This window comes from Procambarus clarkii, chromosome 13, assembly GCF_040958095.1.
Source record: "Procambarus clarkii isolate CNS0578487 chromosome 13, FALCON_Pclarkii_2.0, whole genome shotgun sequence".
Taxonomy (NCBI): domain Eukaryota; kingdom Metazoa; phylum Arthropoda; class Malacostraca; order Decapoda; family Cambaridae; genus Procambarus; species Procambarus clarkii.
The window spans coordinates 13,761,260-13,784,005 of record NC_091162.1 but is presented as its reverse complement, the minus strand read 5'-3'; the positions used below and the strand labels follow the sequence as shown (position 1 = coordinate 13,784,005).

General features: G+C 38.9%; 2 protein-coding genes across 3 annotated transcripts; one reads left to right on the top strand and one right to left on the bottom strand.

The window, feature by feature from the left end:
• Positions 1–781: 781 nt before the first annotated feature.
• LOC123757158 (serine/threonine-protein kinase Nek2) lies at positions 782–11,395 on the top strand. The gene is given in 8 exon segments (XM_045740604.2): positions 782–929; positions 3,131–3,305; positions 4,344–4,550; positions 6,108–6,308; positions 6,785–6,924; positions 7,704–8,342; positions 8,344–9,269; positions 10,417–11,395. Coding segments are annotated over 7 exon segments (2,319 nt in total). The 5' UTR covers positions 782–929; positions 3,131–3,146; the 3' UTR covers positions 10,464–11,395.
• A 1,762-nt stretch (positions 11,396–13,157) lies between these two features.
• On the bottom strand, positions 13,158–18,536 carry asrij (OCIA domain-containing protein asrij). Of its 2 annotated transcripts, none has more exons than XM_045740607.2 (6): positions 18,325–18,536; positions 16,882–17,005; positions 15,859–16,042; positions 15,400–15,548; positions 14,737–14,865; positions 13,158–14,120 (listed from the first exon to the last, which is right to left on the bottom strand). In XM_045740607.2, exons 1-6 carry the CDS (start codon positions 18,373–18,375, stop codon positions 13,987–13,989), a joined length of 771 nt encoding a protein of 256 aa, XP_045596563.2. In that variant the 5' UTR covers positions 18,376–18,536; the 3' UTR covers positions 13,158–13,986. The 2 variants fall into 2 exon arrangements, with proteins under 2 accessions (XP_045596563.2, XP_045596562.2); XM_045740606.2 differs by having other exon boundaries at positions 13,158–14,123; positions 18,325–18,534.
• Positions 18,537–22,746: the final 4,210 nt, after the last annotated feature.

The window sequence follows — 22,746 nt, the reverse complement described above, 5'->3', positions numbered from 1 at the left end:
CATCTTCCCACTCTTCTTCTTCTACTTCCCTTTCTTCTGTCTCCTCTTCTACATCCCTTTCTCCCCTCTCTCAAAAAATTTAGTGTTATGAATCACTGAAAAAATGTTAAATAACTATGCAAAACATATCCCCGATTTTAGATTTCATAAAAATCCCAGGGAGTTGGTCTGGATGCCAATATTTCTTAAAGTGTGGCACTGAGGCCGACCTACAACTAGCCTATGATACTCCCAGACTCCACTTGTGTCCTCTTAGAAAACTGGGTGAGGCTAACACCATTAGCCCCAAGCGTTGGTCTCCAATTTCGGATTATAATTAATGAATTTCGATATTTAATTTAAAGCCTTTTTTTTAACTTTAATTTGTTATCTCCAATAATGGCATATTAGGTGCTGTGTATACCTATGCTTGTTGATAAATATATATATAAACAAAATCGCTGTCAGAATTAGAATTGGACTTGGGGTTTGCGTGTTTGTTCGCTGGGGTACTGTTCGTTGGTGACTGTTCGTTGACCCAACAGAAACACTGCAACGTCGCTTATAAACCGAATTGAGTTCAGCTTTCAGTGATCCCTGCAAGTCAAAATAACAAACCAAAATCATTAATGATAGAAATATTATTAGCAAAATAAATGAATTATATAATTTATTATAATACTATTGAAATCGTGTATTTATTCAACTTTAAAACAGTTTACCAATTTGAGTACAGAGTGAACAAATATTACGTATGGCGTAAATGTTTACGGAAATTACGTCACAGCCCAGGGTAACTACGAGCCAATCCGAGGTGAGATATTCAGACTCGCCGACCAATCACTACCGCTAGCCCTGGCAGCCATTTTTAAACCCCCTTACTTTGAAAAGGCCACAACCTGGGACGACTGGCAAGGTGGTGGCTGGCTCTTTAAATATGCTCTGAGGAAGTAAGGATCTGCATCTTTGTGTTTTGGTGTCTGTGGTGTTCCAGATGACTTAGTGATTGTATCTGTGTACCGTTAATTAATACTCCTAGCAATATAAATATCGACTTGCTATCAGCAAGATAGAGCATGTATGTACCTTATACATACCCCTTATGTATATGTATACTCCCTATGTATGGCTGTATTTAGGACCAATAATAGTTTAGTGGATTGATATTTAATGTACTGTCATCTGGGTATTGTAGGAGTCATGGACCTTAAACCTTCTGCCCGAAACGCTGCGCGTGCTAGTGGCTTTACAAGACTGTAATTACCATATTTGTATCCTCACATTCCTTATGTACATTCTTGTATATGCATAAATAATTAAAATAAATAAATAAATTAGTGTATTATATATATATATCACAGGAATTGCTGCCACGTTAAAAATATAATTTCCTTGACAATGTGATAACTTAATGCAGAGTTTCGTGGTCCAAAATCACGATGAATTATCTTTTTCATTCTTCTATGTAAGCTTATTCAATGGGATCTGACTATTTTATAGTTAGAGACTATAATTGAACTGCAAAATACAGCAGAAGTATAACACAAGATGTCTTATTACTAATATTTTAGATAGGAACCTCGGTAACCGATTTGTCTTATAGAAAGATTTACAGTACTGTATACTGTACATTCCCACAGCCCCGCTCCTATGCCAGGTAAGTCCACAACGGGCTCACCATAGCCCGTACTACTTGGAACTTTTATTCCGAGTAGCTGAATCTAGAACAACAACAACAGTATATTGTATAATACAATTACGGTATAATGTATATTGATTGGCAGCTTCAGATCACGGATCATGTTTGCATTCAGATTTGACCATCTCAGTATTTCCACCTGATATCTTTGGATATCAGGTCCAGATTTGTGAATTGCAGATGAAACAGAAGAGCAACACACGCTCAATAACAGACCAGATTTTGATGGCCTCTCTTTCAGTTAATGAATACCATGTATAAAAATAATTACAAATATGGAAATAGCCCTAGCAGACAAATGGTGCTAAATGACGATTCCAAAAGGCTGACAAACTAAATTAAACACCATCAGAAAAAAGGGTACTTTTAGAAGGCACAAAAGGGGAACCCCCACCTAGCTGATAAGTAGAATTCATTAAGAAAAAAAAAAGTGGTCAAGCCAGAAATAAAAAACGACTAAGTCAAGCCAAGATAGCCAAGATAGCCAGCAATGTGAAATTTCAGTACTGAAGGATTTTGTTCAACTCCTGTATTTAAAATGAAGGTAGCAGAAAAGACTTGAGCACTGCAAACACACACTGGAAGGAAATGAATAAAATGCTTGATAATTGCAGGCGATGAGTCACAATAATGTGGCTGAAGTATGTTGACCAGATCACACACTAGAAGGTGAAGGAACGACGACGTTTCGGTCCGTCCTGGACCATTCTCAAGTCGATTGTTTTGAGAATGGTCCAGGACCAAAAATCTCAAGTTTATCCAATGTGGAAGAAGGTTATCAAGATGTTGATTAAAATACTGTACACTGTGTTACAGGCAGACTTAACAAAGATTTAATTACAGTACACAAATTGTGAGAGGCCTAAACCTAAAAATTGCTTTTGGTCTAGACAAGGTTCGAGGGCGTCTCTTAATAGTGTGAGCAGCAGTTCGGTGGGCCACTTAAGTAGCATATTTAATAAGTCGATAGGAACTACTGACCCTACCTGCGGGAGTCAATAACATGGTCCCAATATTTAAGAAGGGGGGGGAGGGGGGTATAGAACTCTTGTAAAAATTGCATATCAGAAATTATCTGGAAAGTTAGGATTTCCTCACTAAACAGTCCTAGTTTTATAAATATTTTGTGAGTGAACACACACATTTTAATTTAAGAAGTATCAGTCTCTGAGCTAGATATTTCTAAACAAAGCAAACTGAATCAAGCAGATTTGAATTGAAAGTTTAGTTAAATATTAAGTTAAATGATAAAGGAAAATTAAATGTTAAATATATCTGATAATGTGAATTGTACATTTACTGGTTGTGGGAACTCGATATGCATCAGGCTTTGTTCTTCAATCATAAGGTATATTATTTAAATGTTTGGTTGTTTAGACTGTTTAAAAAAAAATGTGGATGAGCATCATTTATTGAGGTGAATGATGTACAGTATATATATTTTCTTTACAGTGCTATCTATCCCTGAATGTTGAAAATTATGGGTCCTAAACTAGAGGAGTTTGAGGTGCTATCAACAATTGGTAGTGGGGCTCATGGAACAGTGCGGAAAGTGAGACATCTAGATGGACAAGTCCTTGTATGGAAGGAGCTCAATTATGGTGCCATGAGTGAATCTGAGAAGCAGGCAAGTCTGTGTTGAATTGGTAACCTATTTAAAAGTAGAATGTCTATATTTTATATAGGAACTACTGTATATACTCTTGAGTAACTTCATCCAGTTGTCTGCTGGAAAACACGAGTTTAGCAGATACCACCGACTCTTACTTTACCACACTGTATTTAAAAATTTACTGTATTTAAAAAAAATGCACATATAAACACAATGATGAAAATAAAAGATGAAATAAATGCAAATTTATTTTCACTTATCTGTACCTAGGAGAGTAGATAGAGTTTGTGGCAGCATCTGTGTTAGCTGGCAACTTTCCCATGCTCTCGCCACACTATAAATGCCACATCTCTTAAATTTCTCAAACCACCCATGACTGGCTTTGAACACTTCGCTATCGGCTCCTTTGATGACTTTTTATTTTTTAGTCTCGTAAAGATCGTAGATTTAGAGGCACACCAAACTTGTTAGCAACAACAGACACCCGGATATCACTTTTTAATATTCTGCTATAAGCTCCATTTTTCATCTCTATCATGGTTCTAATTATCTTTTCATTTGGCTCATCACTAATCTTCTTAGGTGCCATGGTGACTTACTTATGCTAAGAATATAAAAGTATTGAAGAAAACACAAAGTTTACAGCAAAGTTTAGTGGGGTTGTGTACTGAATGACAGCTACTGGAAACTAACTTGTTTGTTACTCGTGCACGTTCGACTACCGAGCGTTTTTTCTCAAATGAAGTGTCCGAGTGCCGGGGTATTAGTGTATATAGTAGTGTATTCCAAATTTTGGGCTCGGTAGTACAGTTGAGTTCATTCTTGCCCCAGGCTGGGCTCGGGGAGTAGAACTACTCCACTCCGAAACTCTCCCTCTCTCCAGGTATGCTCACACTCAGGAATTCCAGGTTCAAATCCCAGGCAGGAGAGGAATGGTTGGGCATGTTTCCTACCACCTAATACCTAACTTTATTATTATTCATTTTAGTTTCTTGCATTTATGTTCTCTGTTAAGGATACAATGATTTTCTAACTGACATCTCTTCATTTCAGGGGTTAGTACTGGAGGTGAATCTTTTGAGAGAATTGAGACACCCCAATATAGTGAAGTTCTTGCATCACATAGTTGATAGGCGTTCTACCACACTCTACATCTTGATGGAATATTGCCCCGGTGGTGACCTGAAACATCTTATATCAAAGTGCCGCCAGACCTCAACCTTTCTAGAGGAGGGCTTCATCTGGAGGGTGCTCAAACAAGTTAGTTTTCTTGACTTCTTTCACAATGCTAAATATTTATATTTTTGTTTAGATATACAGTTTAAGTAATAATTAAGGATCTTGAATTACTGGCCATTATTATATTTTAGCTTTTATATAAAACAGTAGCAGCCTTCTGCCTTCCAGCCCAACCACTTGGGCTGGACGGTAGAGCGACGGTCTCGCTTCGTGCAGGTTGGCGTTCAATCCCTGACCGTCCAAGTGGTCAGAGATTGCACACCGTGATCCTGCTCAAACACATGCATAATTATTATATCTCGTCATCCTCACAACTTCCCTTTCCAATGTTATTTGTTGGGGTTATAACTCAATTTTGTCAATATTTAAAAGTTAATGCTAAATATCTAGAATATAGATGCCCAAAAATGAATGATAAAGTATATACAGTAATGTTGACCAAACCACCAGTCGATTGTCAAGTCACAATCGACTTGAGAATGGTCCAGGACGGACCGAAACGTCGTCGTCCCTTCACTTTCTAGTGTGTGGTCTGGTCAACATATTTTAGCCACGTTATTGTGACTCCTCGTCTGTATATACTGTAATATGTTATAGTTCATACAGTGTTCCTGAAAATGAGTAGAAACATTTCAACATTCCTTATTTATCATAAACTAAAACACGAATGTGCATGCATGACAGATCTACATATTTTCTGTACTGTAGCTATGCAAAGCAAAATAATATCTTTCAGAATTTTTTTTACGAAGTAGTTTACTCGGTTAACAGCAGAGCAATTATTGTCTACCTGAAGTGTAAATAAAAAAAGTGGATTTTAACTAATAAATATAACTAATAAATAATAAGCAATAGTCCTTGCTTATTATTTACTGTATGTAAACAGTATTAATGTGAATGGTAAATGTGCACACAAGTGTTCTGTATAGCTGTAAAAGAAAAACAAACACTACCTGCAAACCTGTGTCTTCGGTAAATTTACAAAGTGTGTGTGTGAATTTATGCAAAGCATGCACCACTGTGTTTTGAGTTATGTTGACCAAACCTCACACTAGAAAGTGAAGAGACGACGACGACGTTTCGGTCCGTCCTGGACCATTGTCAAGTCAATTGAATTATGTTATACAAATGTTCTCGTGTGTTTACAAAAATGGTTCTTCTTTTATACCAAGAAAAAATTTAAAAAATGTAAGTTTTCAACAAACTTTGAAAACTTAAGCAATCAATCATAGCTTTTGCTGTCTAAATGTTCATGAGCAATTTGATGTTGTAAGGTTATTTTTGACACTATAATATAATATAATAAGTTAATTTTGTCTCAAAGTTGCCCAATATATCCTCTACTTAATGACTAAGCTATGAGCTTTGTTTGACAGATACCTAAATTATGTACTCCGTGCCTAAACATTACCGGCCCACACCTCTGCTCTTTAACTGTTCATATTCCTCTTTTAACACACTTTTCCGCATTAGATTTGTTTTTCTCCTTTGTTACTTCACCTCGCACCAGTCTGCTGAATGGCTCTGTGCAGCGTATTCCTCTACTTGTACTACTGCCATCTTCCTTGGTTGTTACAGATCTGCGAAGCCTTGAAGGTTTGTCATACGAGACAGCTGAGAGGAGGACGAATCATCCTCCACAGAGACATCAAACCGGCTAATGTATTCCTGGATGCAGATGGCGAAGTCAAATTGGGGGACTTTGGCTTGGCCAGAACTCTGAACTCAGAGGCCAGCTTTGCTACTACTTTTGTTGGAACTCCCTATTATATGAGCCCTGTGAGTTGTGCATTTTGGCACTTTTTCAGTTCTGCATAAATAATTGACCAAAATATACAGGGGTACTGTAATTGCCTTCACAATTTGTTTCATTAATGACATTGGGAATGTCGCTATCATTGCTCTATTTAGTTACAAATTTCATCTTCTCTGACATTCATCAAGCAGTTAATTGTGAACACTGTTATAGCTTATCATTGATATTTGCAGCTTTTTTTATTTTTGTCATCAAAGTTTGGACATTACCTTTTAAAAAGGTATGTCCTAGAAATGGTTTTGAAAAAAAAAGTCTATTCGAGGATGGTGACTGATGTACTTGGTGTCTGAACTTGGAATGACAGTCAGTGTTGAGAATGGCATGATGTGGAAATTATGCATGCTGCTGGTAATAAATGATTTCTTAACTTCCATAAATTGTATTGCACAAGTGATTTTAAGCACCTGTCATGCATTGATGGAATGTATGTATTCAACAGGAAGTAATAGAAGGACAAGATTACAATGAAAAGTCGGACATGTGGTCACTGGGCTGTCTGATATATGAGCTGTGTGCGCTGCACCCTCCCTTCCAGGCCACCACACACAAGCAGCTGGCTTCCAAAATCAGAGAAGCAAGGTCAGTGTCTGTGGGAAGCAAACTATGACTCTTGGGGCCCCCACCTCCTGTCTATTGGCATCTGGTAATCGTCTTAAGACTGTATGAAGGTGGCAACGTTTGCTACTACTTCTACTGCATTCCTCTTGCTTACCACCTTCATAAAAATATTAAATTTGTAGTTCTTACGACTAATTTGTTGTTCACGTTTCGAACAGTAATGCATCTTGTCTTGTGTTGAAAACTGTCACTCTCTACACTCATCAGAATTCCGAATGTTATCATATCTTGGTTGATCCTTTTCATTGCATATTTTAGGTCTAGTTAGAGAAATTGAATATTTTTGTTATTTCTCCCACTTTTCTTCATATTATATATTGATAGTTCTTTATATATAAATATTTTCTTTGTTGACAGGCTTCATCATGCAGAATAGGGCATACAAAGATTTTTTTGTAACTTTGATGACATTTGTAATTTACTTTCATCAATAACGTTAATTCCACAACAAAATAAACACCTTTACACTTTTGCCGTGTAAAGTTTCACTAGCCAAACATTCTTGGCTAGTTATCCAATCTGAGTTTTACCTTTCGTGATTGCCCTCATGCAATCAAAATGCCTAGTTAATATTGCATTATAAAATACTTATTGTATATGGTGCAATATTGTATGTTGTATATGGTGCATAAAACTTTATTTAATTTTGCTGGCTTGGTAGATGTGAAATAATCAAATATTGATTCATGCTACCTATTGATATTAACGGCTTGTCAAGGAATTGTATTATTTTTCAACAGATATGAACGCATTCCCATGCAATACAGCAGTGCATTACAAGAGGTTTTGGGTCTTTTGCTGACTTATGAGGACTTCTTGCGTCCTACCGCTCACCTGGTTCTCCATCACTCCGCTCTTGTAGCTCGTACTACCTCGGATAAGGATCGACAGGAAGATGACTCTCTCTATCATTCTCTGAGTCACACAGTTCTCTTGAGTGCGGCTAACCCACCAAGGAAACTAGATGTTGTGGAGGATGCAGATGATTCAAAGGATAAAAGAAGCTTTGAGACACGAGCAAGCAAAAAGGTGGAGGAAGATGGAAAAAAGGAAAATGCAGATGAGTTATTGAAAGAGTCAGACCCAGCCATAGAGAGAGATTCCTCCAACAATAGCAGGAAACTTAACAAAATAGATGTATTTTGTAGAGATGAAGCTCAAGCTAATCATACCAAATCTGACACATATTCCATGAAAGAAACTTACAGAATTTCGAAAAGAGACGACTTAAGAAGCTTTAGTGATGCGGAGGAGCACAAATTCTCTGGCTGTCAGGATAAACTAGTCCCTAATGAGAAGGAAAATGAAGTCGCTTCCATAACTACGTATCTACCTCAAGAAAAAAAAAATAAAACTACCTCAGAAAAGAGATCACACAGAACCTTTAGGAAACACCATAGATAAAATCTGTAATGCTGCTAGAAATGTGGGGCCTGTTCCTGAAAGAGGAAGTATTGATATAAACTTGGCCAAACTGGCATGTGCTTGTGGGGGTATGTCACCAAAATCATGGAGAGAGCGAATTTTAACACTTCGGGAATCTGAGTTAACAGTAAGGGAGCGTGAGGTGGCTCTACAAGAAAGAGAACGTGATGTAACTCATCGAGAGCACCGAGTGGCAGCTATGGAAAAAGAAGCACGTCAGCATTTAGTGAGAGCCCAGATTTACCTGAGACAGTCAAGACCTCGGCAAAATGCTGCAACATCCCCCCACAGGCCCACTTCTGACCTGGATACCACAGTGAGTGCTGACCCTGGTGATGGTTTGACCACCACAACAAAGCTAGATCCGCAACGCATCAGTAATCCATTTCTCAAAATGAGAGGCATACAACCACCACCTGAGAAACGAGTGTCCTTCAAGGAAAAGCCCACTAAATTTAAGAGCAACACACTTGATAACCCAAAGAGTCGACTGAAGAGAGGTAACATTTTTCGTTTAGCAGAACGCTCTTCAGAGTCAAAGAAAGAATCGAAAGATAAGGTGCAAAACGAAACTAACTGTAGAGTCCCCCTCAAAGCAACAACTAGCAATGTCAGTAGTGTTCAACACCAAGGACAGGAAAAAACTGGAGAATCTCCCCTGCAGTCTGCTCCACTCTCAAACCTGCTGCAATGCACACAGGAAACTGTAAGTATGGCAAAACCTGGTCTTGCTTATGTTCTTAGAGAGCGACCCAGAAGTACTGAAAACCTAAGCAAGAAGTCATGTGAAGCAGGGTTGGACAAAGAAAACGTAGGCCAAACCATGAAGTCTAAGAAAGTTCCTGAAATTAAACGTGGATTGTGGAGCAGAAGGTCAGAAAGTAAGTTCATTGATCGAGCCAGCCGACATGAGCGTAACCCAGTCAGATCACAAGAGCATGTAATACAGTATTATAATGTTGTGTGATATTTAGTTCTGAGTCTGTTAATATATTAAGTCTTTACTTTGGTAACATTTAATTCTTAGCCTGTTAATAATGTGATATCAACAAAATTCAAGTCATCTTAGCTTTAAGTTTTACTTTGCAAATATTCTGAATGAAGGTTTGTATCCACATACCCGAATGTAAAGTGTGTACAGTAGTACAATATAACAATCCCAGTGCTCAAGCAAGATATGAATGGAAGATGCGTGTAAACTGTGAATGTTTAAGACTTCATATGTAGCTGGTTTTTCTACTTATAATGAGACATTTCATAATGCAATGTGATCGGAAGAAATGTTTTAAAAGCGGTGTCAGGATGTCTCATTGTGTCTTTCTACCATTGAACAATTTTCCCCTTTCAATTATTATCCTTCATAAATACCTTTACCCATCGAGCATGTAAGATAAAACACTTGTTCTGTCATGTATTATCACAAATTTCAGTTGCTTTGTGAGGACTGAGTAATAGTCAGGAACTGAATGAAGGTGTGTGAAGTGAGAGAGCTTCACAAGATGATGCGTTGACTGAAGTATTTTGCATGGCGATATATTGCTATACAGCCCAATTAATTTTTTTTTATTACTGAATGTTGGACAATATAGAACATAAAGATGCTATGAGTAGCTCAGGCCAGCTCGACAAAATATTAAAATACTGTTGTCTTGAGTTACACCAGGTATTTTTGTTTTATATATAGTCTTGAATTGGTTTAATAATTTAAGGACATTAATGGAAGAGGTTCAGAGATTTGAGTGCAAGAGAGTCCTGGATCATTGGGTCAGTGGGAAAGTTTAGACTTTAACCAGTAAAGAGTAATAGATTTGGTTAGATTTTTGAAGTTCTCTTTCACCTGTATATTATAAAACTGGTAAACATACCATCCTTTATCACACTTATTTCATGACTCGATCTGAGAATATATTTTAAGGTCAGTAATTCAACCTGGGAGGCTCCCTCAATACATACATGGAGGGTAGCCATTTTCAGAAGATTTAGGTATTCCGTTGGGAGATACATAATTTAGATGTCTTTAATTTTCAGTGGCTGTAGTGTGGCGAACACTGTTGCGTATCAGCTTAGAAGTTTGAAGACTTATATGGTTGTGCAACGAACATCCCCAATGTTATTGGGTCATGGCAGATTTTATAGAAAAAAAACATCTGGCAACACCAGGCATTATATCTCGAGTGTAGCTACTCCAAAAATTTCTATACTAATGCCAGGGACAAATCCCTGTAGTCTCAGTTATGATGCACTAGGAATTAATTAAATTAGATGAAATTAGGCCCTTTTTTTAATTTTTAGTGAGAATGGTGAAAAGTGTTTAACATTCAGAGTATGAATTTTTTAGAACTATACCATATAATGTCTTGAGTAAATTTTCAGTGACATTTGTAAAGTTTTAAATACTCTGTAATTGTCATAATAAGTTGCAATTAACCTCCGGGTATTCTCAGAATTTTCCTTACAGAATTTCATAAGTTATTCATAATTCAATCTATAGCCCAGACTGATTTTTAGTCAAAGTATACATCAATGTTTACAACTCTTCTAAATAATGTCTTGAATTTTTACATATACATTACACATTTACATGTGTAACCTACCTACCACCACAATCATTTCTGTATCCTCTGAATCCATTCGCATGTTTTAATTTTCTTTTAAAACAGTTTTTAATTCTTTAGTGATACAGGTGCCCCAGTATTAATTACAGTATCCATTAAAGTTTACGCACATACCAAAGTTTTTAAAAATAATCTGACGACTTCAAAAGTGATAACTATTTAAATTATCCTTGATGTGCTGCTCGGCAGTATACTGATGTTGCTGCAGTGTTTTCCTGGCTTGGTGCCTTCTTTTGATAATTACTTAGCAGTATAATAGGGATCTACAGTGCTTATGCTGAAATGTGCACAAGACAATGAGTGTTTGAAGTGATATGAATGTTATTTTAGAATGTACAGAACACAATATTGTATATATATATATATAATAAAAATATTTTACTCCATACAAAGTTTATATTTTTCTCAATCAAAACTTAACTAAAAAGTGCAAATTATTATGTAAGGTGCTCTTCTGCCCGTGCTCCAGGGAATATATATTTTTGTGACTTAATAGCTCTAACAAAAAAAAAGTGAAAGTTAGAGCTATTGGATTATACTTTTTACATCTGCATTACTACCTCCTTTGTGGAGTGGAGTAACCTCTGCAGCTTTAAGTATGCCGGAGATGACACCAGTATCTAGGCTACATCTCGAAAATGTTTAGGGCGTTATCTCGGTTATTTCGGAGCTTAGCGTCCCTGTCCTTGACCAGGGCTGCTTTTTTGTTACACACCCCCAGGAAGCAGCTGTCTAACTCCCAGGTACCTATTTACTGGTAAGTAACAGGGGCATCAGGATGAAAAACATTTTTTGCCCATTTGTCTCCGCCTCCACCGGGGATCAAAACCAGAACCCTCAGGGCTACGGATCCGAAGCGCTGTCAGGTGCCTGGGTGGACAGTGATTTTTTTTTTTTTTTTTTTTTTTTTTTTTTTTTTTGCAATTCTTAATATAAAATTCTAGTAGTCTGGGCTCATTGAGTGCACGAGCATACTGTCTATGGCTACTTCAGTCGCGTGGGGTTATGGTGACATCTGATATGGTTCGATAGTGGCAACACATAATAAATTCAGTTGGACCACTGATCATCTTCTGGGGTTCACTGAAATCAATTGTACTGTAGCCTCGGTATTTCACTCCTTTGTCTGTGAAGGCTCCATCACCCTTGCACAATTGCCCAATTCAAGTTGAAGTTTTTGTTCTAGATTTTGCATAAAAAAGTATTTGGGATTCCTCTATTTCACTTATGCTCTTTGCCTCGCCTGAATTTTATGAGATTCTTGCAACTTTAGCTTCTTTTTATTTCTCTACATAACTGCACTATCTCGAGGATGATAAAGGAAGACGCTCTGCAATTTGCCTTTTATTGCCTACAGTGTGAATGCCATTCTCGTTCCAGTTTACATCTCTCCCTTCTCCAGTGGTATGTAACTTGCACATACTGCTAGTGTACTGCCTATTTTCTGAAGGCACTGGTTTAAGGATGTGTTATCTAGCTGTCTTCCCATCATATTTCTGTAAGGATTTGGTTTGTTCATTCCTAATTAATCCGTTCATTAAAATTGAATTTTCTTGCTTTTGGATTTGAGACTGGCTGCACAGGTCTATTGCCTTTGCATGTTTGAAGTTAAACAAGATTGTGATCCGAGTGACCTGTATTTGTAATAATAAATTAATAAGGAAAATAATTATTTTGTACAAATAAAATCTAGGGACTTAGTTATCTGGCTTCATTGTAATGTTTAGTTATTTTCATCCACATTTTCTGCTCCAAGGAAAGGTAGGTGTACCATTGCATCTCCCCACATGCACTTGCTCATTGTCAAAACACACATCTACTCAACTTTTCACTACTCTACCCAACTGTACAAAGACAGGTTTTCCACATCACAAAATCTCATTAGCTGATAAACTAATAAACTGCCAGGAACCCTCATGTTTTATAATGAAGTGGGGCAACAAGAGATGGCCATCCAACCAAACTAATATATTATTGTTCCCAACATAAATTACATACAAGTATACATGTTTTCTATATTACTGAGTGGCTGCATCAGTAGGTTAGGTGGGATGCTTGGGTTTCTATGTTTCGGGTTAAGTTAACATTTTGTATGTTGGGGTAAATCAAGAGAATGAGGTCGCTCATCACAAAGATGGTAATTTAGAGTAAAAGAACATTTAATAATTTATTTACAGTTGTACAAATTTGTTTAAAGTCGTTCTGACAAGAATGAATAGAAAGTGTGTGTTTAATTCACAACCTAAGGCAACAAACTATCAGTATGATAAATTAGCCTTAACTGGCTGTTTATTAAAGGTTATATATAATGCACTGCAATGACTTCTAGAACCCTCCACTTAGATATTTTTAAGCAAGTTATGCAATTTGTTTTGATTCTAGTCTGAATTATCTACTGCCTAGATTAGCTAATAATTCACTCTGGAGATACAATCACTCGGCACATGCTTTGCCATTTCTGATAAGGCAATTTGTTGCCTGCTCTTACAATATGTTCCTTGAAAGTCTTGGCTTAATAAGGCAGCAGAATATAAGCAATGTTACATGATCATGATATTCAAGAATTGCCTCATTTAGAAATAAAATTCCCTTTAATATAAAGAAATCCTAAAAGGCATAGATAAATCTGTTTGAAACTACAATTATGAAAGCTATGTTTACCACAAGGAAACTGCGAGTGGACAAGGTAACTACACGAGATGGAATCCAATTGTAAATTTGATCACTGAACTATGTCTGTCGTGAGACAGCAAGAGTTCTATCACAGTATATTTTTTACATAACTTGCCATCCAGATAATACAGCCAAGCCAACCAGTATTAGATATCTAAAAACCATGTTTTTTTTTTTTCCCCAGCATTACAAATATACTGCAGTTGTGCAAGAAGTCAAACCCCAAACTAGTCTTAAACCCCAAATGCATACACCAGAATCCGAACTGAAGTTGCATTTAAACACTTCACCTTCCTATCTTTTAAACCCATTATTCGTCGACATCATCTCCATACTGATTCTTTTTCCCAGTGGTCCGTATGGATGGTTGTAGCTTGTGTGTAGGCTGAATTGGATGGTAATCTTCTGCACCTTGAGGAAGAGGTCCACTCTCTGGTAATGTATCTGCTGTGTCAGACAAGCACAAAAAAATTTATTACAAATGGAGATTATCAATATCAAATAATAAAATCTAAAGAACATCACTCAAGAGTTGATCAGACACTTTCTTCACCAGTCTGGATGATTCAACCTGCCCAAACCCTCTTAAAACTTTCCTCAATCTTGCAATTTGACACTCTTACTCCGCACTTTCTTACAACACATATGCTGCTTGCATTATAAGCGTCTACTGCTCTAATTAATTAATTTTCATGTTTATATCATACACAGACTCGCAGCTATACAGAGTCCACACTACCATTGTCTTGTGTAGTCACACTTATTTAATATATTAAATGGCTAACAGCAGGCAGTTGCAGCTTCTTCAGTAGTATCACTTACTGTCTCAAAGAATCAATTACAAAACAAGTGTTTAACACAAGAGGCCAAACCTTAAGAGATAATACTGCATGGGTAACTTACATGCTACAAATTAGGCAAGCTCTCGACTACTAATAGTATCCTTCCCTTTTACTTTAGTTTTCCCTTTCATTCACTATTGTATTTTGTTTATCTGGATTTTAAGACAACCTATTACCCCCTCAATCAACAGCTTTAATAACAATCCATAAAAACATACCTGTTTGAGGCCTACGATATTTTTCAGCCATTTTATTGATATGTTCTTCACGGTTTTGGCGTCTAAGCTCTTGGTATGTTGTGTACTGTTGTGATGCACTTGAGGAGGCTTCTGTGTAAGGAGTTAGTGCTGTGGAGAACAAAGTCAAATGCATCATATGTAAATGTACATAAATATGTTACATTACATTCCCAACGATGTAAAACAATTAAATAAATTCAAAGACTCTTAGTGCCTTTACTTTAACCTACCCCACACAGTCCACATCATCAATACGGAGCCAATGTCTATCAGACATAAATACACTAGCAAAAATGGGAAAGCTATAAAACAAATATGCAGAAGTCAAAATGGTGTTTAAATATCAATATCTCAACAGTATAATACTTAAATTTGAAGTGAAACTTCAGACCAAACGAACCAAAGCCTGAGAGGACACTAGAATGTAATACATGAAAACTGGTCTAAACAATGTTTAAAGGGCAAATGTTAAAAATATAATTAGATGAAGAGGAAGAGAATTGTCAAGGGAAAGCGCCAAGCCATTACGACTATATAGCACTGGGAAGGGGTCAGGATAAGGATCTGGGATGGGACAGGGGTAAAGGAATGGTACCCAACCACTTGGATGGTCGGGGATTGAACGCCGACCGCTAGTCTTACATTCAGTAACTCCACGCTCGTAATCATCCAGACCCTCGTTGTGGTCTCTCAGGTCTGGTCTATGGTCGTCAAAGATGGGCTCATCAGATGTGGGAGGACCCAGCTCACTTGAGGGATACCCCAACATGAATCCTGGCTCCATGCCAAGGCTGAAAACATTGAAAAAGATTAATATGCACTAAATATGGCGTGTGAAAAAGTGGCTTTGGCTTAAAAAGAATTAATAGTACAGTCTTTCATAGTACTGTACATAACCTAAATGTTCTCAATGTATTTGCCACTAACTTAATTAACAATTTGATTGGTTTAGCAAGCAGCAGCTTTGCATTGAGCAACAAATGAGAATCATTTCTATTCTTATAGCCTTTGTTGTATTAATAAGGAAAATTTCATATAGAAATAAGCCTAGCATAATTAAATTAGGAATCAACATAACTAGATTAAAAAGTATATACCCACGTCTCCTGAAAACCCACGCGCCCCATCCTCTTGCGTAAAGCTTCACCTACTGGGCTGTTAGGGAGCTGCATCATCTTCTCGGCACATGCACCCTGATACGAGAGCTTGCCCATAAAATAGCCAATGAATGATGCTCCGATGATCTTTGGAGTGTAACCAAATCGCGAACTCATTTTCAAGATTCCTGTATGATGAGAAAATGTACTTGCATTAATAAAATTGAACTGAACACATTTTTCTACCTACCTCAATACCTGTACAAGGAAACCAGTTTCTACCAAGTGCTTTAATTCCTTGCTCTTTCAAATCATAAAGCTGCCATAAAACACCATACAATTTCTGTATATTATTGAATTATTCTAATTCTGCAGCCTTGCCTGAGGATAAGTTTCACTTGTGACTACAGAATCATAACTACCAAAATTTCTTGCATTTACTGCCAAAATGATGAGCAACACTATATTGAATCACTTATGCTAGAATCTATTTTGGATGAACATTTGGGACTCTTATTGTACACTTATTTTGCACCTTCCTTAATCTTGTTAAATAACTATTCTATTAGAATAGTATAGAGCTGCACTTCTTAACCTGGGTTTCACGGAACCCCAAAGGTAACTAAGGGTTCTGCAAGAGTGTGATAAATAGGCTAATTATAATTACAGTATATGTAAATGCATTCTCGAGTCACTTTTGTGTAATTTCTCATTTAACCAGCATCAAGAGCAAAGATAGAAATTATCTTCCCTTCAGTTGACAATGAAATTGTGTGTGTTTATCTAAAAATACAACCTGCAATTATTTCAAGAATACCAAGATCGAGAAACCCTGGTCAAGAATGTGACTACTGACCCTAGTCCTTCCATACCCTCAATATTATGAAATCCTAATACAGTACAGTGTTTTGCCGAATTAATTACGAGGCAGCAAGCATGCAGAATTTGAGCTAGATCGGAAAATATGTATACTTTTCATAACCCTTTACACAATAAAACACATCTCTGAAAACATTTAATACAGCACCTTGTCTCATAGCCAAGTACGTAGCTGCCGAAAGACCCGCAGCGATAGGTACGCTGCGGTAATAAAAGGATTCCCTGTTGCATTCTCGAAGTACTCGAAGCTCTTCCTGGTTGAATGACGGCCTCTGTCATTACAAAAAAAGAAATTAATAACCATCACACATTTGTTTTTTTACAAAAATATGTTTTGAGGGAACGCAGTACAGTATAGTTTAAATAAGATAAAAACACCAGATAAACATGAACCAAATTAATGTTTATAATCAAAATACTGTACAGTACCTGTATTTAGAATTAAAAAGCTGTAAATAATCTTTAAAATTTTTACTGCAGTACTTAAATTATACCAAGTAGATACAAATGACTTTATATGGAGTCAAGACAAGTAGTGCAGCGAGTCCCCCCAACCCCGGGCTAGAGCAGCGAGTCCCCCTGACCCCGGACTAGAGCAGCGAGTCCCCCTGACCCCGGGCTAGGACAGCCAGTCCCCCTGACCCCGGGCTAGGACAGCCAGTCCCCCTGACCCCGGGCTAGGACAGCCAGTCCCCCTGACCCCGGGCTAGGACAGCCAGTCCCCCTGACCCCGGGCTAGGACAGCCAGTCCCCCTGACCCCGGGCTAGGACAGCCAGTCCCCCTGACCCCGGGCTAGGACATCCAGTCCCCCTGACCCCGGGCTAGGACAGCCAGTCCCCCTGACCCCGGGCTAGGACAGCCAGTCCCCCTGACCCCGGGCTAGGACAGCCAGTCCCCCTGACCCCGGGCTAGGACAGCCAGTCCCCCTGACCCCGGGCTAGGACAGCCAGTCCCCCTGACCCCGGGCTAGGACAGCCAGTCCCCCTGACCCCGGGCTAGGACAGCCAGTCCCCCTGACCCCGGGCTAGGACAGCCAGTCCCCCTGACCCCGGGCTAGGACAGCCAGTCCCCCTGACCCCGGGCTAGGACAGCCAGTCCCCCTGACCCCGGGCTAGGACAGCCAGTCCCCCTGAGCCCAGGCCAGGACAGCCAGTCCCCCTGACTCCAAGCTAGGACAGCCAGTCCCCCCTGACCCCAGGCTAGGACAGCCAGTCCCCCTGACCCCAGGCTAGGACAGCCAGTCCCCCTGACCCCAGGCTAGGACAGCCAGTCCCCCAACCCCAGGCTAGACCAGCCAGTCCCCCTGAGCCCAGGCTAGACCAGCCAGTCCCCATGACCCCAGGCTAGACCAGCCAGTCCCCATGACCCCAGGCTAGAGCAGCCAGTCCCCCTGACCCCAGGCTAGAGCAGCCAGTCCCCCTGACCCCAAGCTAGACCAGCCAGTCCCCCTGACCCCAAGCTAGGACAGCCAGTCCCCCTGACCCCAAGCTAGGACAGCCAGTCCCCCTGACCCCAAGCTAGGACAGCCAGTCCCCCTGACCCCAAGCTAGGACAGCCAGTCCCCCTGACCCCAGGCCGGGGACAACATACGGGCGTGTGATGGACCGGGTGTCCATGGTGGGGCGGCGGGTCAGTGGACATGGTATAATGTCCCACCAGTCGTCTTCTGGTAGTGGTAGTGGTAACAGACACTCCCCACCAGCCTCCTGCTCCTGCTGCTGTTGCTGTAGCTGTAGCTGCTACACTGCTGCTGTACCCGCTGTCTCTCTCTCTCTGTACCAGCTGTCTCTGCCGCCCCGCCTCCGATTCCTCTCTCACTGCCTTCCTCAGCCACTAATCCAACGTAACTTTCTCTGTGTAATTTCTGCGCAACGGGGCTAATTACCTCTTATATACTTTCTTTGGGAGTCAGTCGCCTTTCTGAGGGTTATCTATTTCTGTTATCTTTAACACCTTGGTACCACACACTCACATGTATTTACACTGCATGCAGGTGTTGAGACAAACGACAAAAGTGAATTTAAATATATGTATTAAGTGAGAGGCACTTGAAATGGAACACAGAATCTCCACTTTACTGTTAAAACTACATTCTCTTAACAGTTGTACATCTCATACAATGTCCCGATTTTTAGAATGATCAGAACGTTTGATTTTTCCAGTGGCCTGCAAGGCGTATATCCCTTGATAACTTTCTTAGTAAATCAAGTCTTTTGACATCACAAGTCTGTCTATACTCGTATTGGCATCCTGAATGATATAATTATATAATATTCGATCTTATCTTAGTGACAGACACCAATATGTAGCCATCAATGATATAACCTCCCCCACTCTACCATTAACTGTAGGAGTGCCACAGGACAGCATCCTAGGACCTCTCCTATTTCTTATATACATCAATGATTTGTCTAATGTCTTTAACATTCTTAAACCTATACTATTTGCTGACGATACTACCTTCATTCACTCAGATCCCAACCCACACACACACACACACTAAATAATGTAAATAATGAATTAAAAAAAAGTCCACTCATGGTTGTCAACCAACAAACTCACACTAAACATACAAAATAGCTACTACATCTTAGTTGGAAGCAAATCAACAAATGAAAATTCAGCTTCAGATAGACAATGTTAACATCAGCAATTAAAAGGATGGAAAGCTCTTTGGTCTTTACCTAGACAAGAGACTCAACTTCAGCATCCACATACAACACATTACCAAAAAAAGTATCAAAAAACGGTCGGTATACTTTCTAAAATCAGATATTATGTTCCAAACTCTGCTTTCCTTTCATAATACTACGTGCTAATCTATCCATATCTTACATACAGTATCTGTGCATGGGGTTTAACCACTGCAAACTAACTCAAGCCTATCATCAACCAACAAAAATCTCCTATCAGAACAATAACAAACTCTGCTTTCAGACAACACTCAGCTCCCCTTGTTTAAATCCCTCAACATGCTAAGTAAGTAAGTAATTATCAAAAGAAGGCACCAAACCGGGAAAGCTATGTAGCACCATCAAATGTGCAGAATAATCAGAGGAATATGAGAACAAGATATAAATGCAAAAATTACACCATATCAGAAACAAGCATTGACAGACACCCAACACTATATGTACATGGGGCACACCCTTATGAAACAATTATTTTGGCATTCAATATTCTGGCATTGTTCATTTGTGTTAAAACTTCCAGGCTGACTGTCAAAAATGAGAGCTTAACCTTAAACTACATATGGTTCGATCACATGATGGTAATAGGGAAAGGTATTCTCGGCCTAAAATATTTAATGGTATTAACAGGGTAGTTTAATAAGTAAGTAAGTAATTATCAAAAGAAGGCACCAAACCGGGAAGGCTATGTAGCACCATCAAATACGCAAAATAATCAGAGGGCGCTAAATATCACCAAGGATGCCAATACGAGAACAAAAACGCATAAGGCGAACGATATCAAAAGTATCCGAGTCACCAAGAATTCTATCGAGGGACAGGTGACCGCGAGGGGCGGTCGGAAAGCAAAACATACGCTCGTCCTGGAAGTCAGGACATTCAAGAAGGACATGCACGACCGTAAGAGGGACAATGCAACTAGGACAATAAGGAGCAGGGCGGCGCTCCATCAAGTGACCATGGGTTAAGCGAGTATGGCCAATACGCAACCTCGCCAGAGCTGTTTCCCACCGCCGGTTACGGTGGAAGGAGGACTGCCACGAGGAAACACAACATTTAAGAGTACGTAGCTTGTTACCAGTAACAGACAACCAAGAAGCCTGCCAACGGGTAAGGACTGAGGAATGGATAACCGGGTAAAAGTCGGAATACGGAATGCCCTTACGAGAGATGGGACAAGAGCGGACAGCTTCCTTGGCGGCAGCATCCGCACGCTCATTTAAAGACACACCAATATGGCTGGGAACCCAACAAAACTCAACCGACTTAAATTTACTATGAACGAGAAACAGCCAATGCTGGATCTCGACAACCACTGGATGAACTGGATTAAAGGACCCGAGAGCCATGAGGGCACCTCAACATGCTAAACATAAACTCACTCCAAACATTCTCTTGTGCCATTTACATGTACATAGATGCAAACCCTGACCTGAAACTCATCCTCGACAGATGTAATAGAACCCCTAATCACCACACCAGAAATAAATATCTCTGATATCCCCAGAGTCAAACTAAATCTGTGTAAACACTCTATGCAAATGAAGGCACCTAGTCTATGGAACTCACTCCCTAACGAGTTATAAAGCTGTCCAACCTACCCACTTATTCAAAACTAACACCAAAAAGTGCCTAATTTCATCTTCATAGTTTTTTACCTCGTGCTTCACACTCGCACTGTATCGTGTGCTACCCCCAAAATATGTGCCTAAGCCATATAACTTCACCGTTGTAATCACTGCCACCACCTTATATCATGGTTGTTATATTGAGCGAAATTTTTACTATTATGTACCTAGAAATAATCTTCAAATTATGCTACAACGTACCTGTCGATAATCCTCAAATTTTACTAAAATGTACCTACTAATTTTCTTCAAATCTTCTTACAATGTACCTGTTAACTTTTTTCAGTTTTGCTACAGTTATGGCTTTTGCTTACTTAAAATGATCTATTAGATTAAGGACCTGTTTAGGCCGAAACACTATGCGTGTTAAGTGTCTTTACTAGAAATGTAAAAACATCAGTGCTATGTACTCTCATAAACCCATTGTACCTTCTTGTATAGAAATAAATAAATAAATAAATAAATAGTTCATCTAGAAGTAAGTATCTAGGAAACTTGTTCAATATTCTATGCGACATAGTGTTGTATAATCCTTCAGGTTTGACGTATTTACTTACAAATATTATATAATAAATATATAATAATGTTATATGATTTATTATAAATCTGCCACAGACTTATAAGCCTTGGACAAATTAGAATTAAGACACTGGAGCATCCGGAGGAATAACTTTATGAAAGAATGGCCTTACGGGTCTAATCACACCTTTCAACACTCTGAAGTACTGCATGGGAGTGGTTACATCGTCCAAAATTGGCTAAAAGCCCGTAGGTGACTATCAGTATCAAGGTTAGTGAGATCTATAGTTGTTTTACATCTATCCTCCCTCCTATTTCAAGCTATTCATTCTTGAATGAAAAAAAAACAGAAAACCAAATTCTTCGGACCGTTTCAAAGAAAATGTTTTCAGCGTACACTTTTTACATTATTTATTTCATTGTTTGGTGGCACACAGGTAGAGTATTTACACATTAGGCTTACATCGAGCCCCCCAGCCAGGATGCAACCCTACAAGAAGCTAACTCCTGGGTACCTCCTTACTGCTAGGTGAACAGGAGCAATTAGGTGATAGGAAATGAGCCTAACCATTTCTGTCCTGGAATTCTCGATTGCAAGTTGAGAACGACCAGACTATTTTCTAAGCCAACGATTTAAAATACAAACACAGTTATAGCTTGAGAATAATCTCAGTTTAGGACAAAGGTTCACTTGCCAGTTTACAAGTTGACTATTACTGGAACTGTAATATGTTTTCAGACCATCAGAAATATCTGGACTGGTTATGTTACTGGTCTTGTAATCTACATATCTCAGGTTTGACTAGCTGAGAAGGTAGTGTCGTTTCAAATTAAGTTCAAGACAAATTTTAAAATACCATATAACATATTTTCACTGGTATTATAACACCCCAAATGGTGTACAAATATTCACACAAATGAGGGAAATGTACCTTCCTGTGTTGATCTGCATCAGTAAATCCATACTTATGAATTGGTTGACATGGCTTATCGTCCCTCCGTTATGATCCTGTCAAGAATCCCTTCCCCCCCCCAAATAAAAAAGGCAGACAATCTACGGAGCATCCTGGAGAGGTTAACAGACCAAGATGAAACCAAGTGGCAGTCACAAGGTAATCTGCATCTGCTAAAATAAAATTTATTTAGCAAGACAAATACAAATAATTTCTTTTTAG

Coding starts and splice junctions, on each gene's coding strand:
- asrij (XM_045740606.2), bottom strand. CDS start 18,375: ATGTCCACTGACCCGCCGCCCCACCATGGACACCCGGTCCATCACACG. Junction 17,006..18,324: donor ACCCGGTCCATCACACGCCC/GTATGTTGTCCC, acceptor TTGTAATGACAG/AGGCCGTCATTCAACCAGGA. Junction 14,124..14,736: donor ATATCGTAGGCCTCAAACAG/GTATGTTTTTAT, acceptor TGTCTGACACAG/CAGATACATTACCAGAGAGT.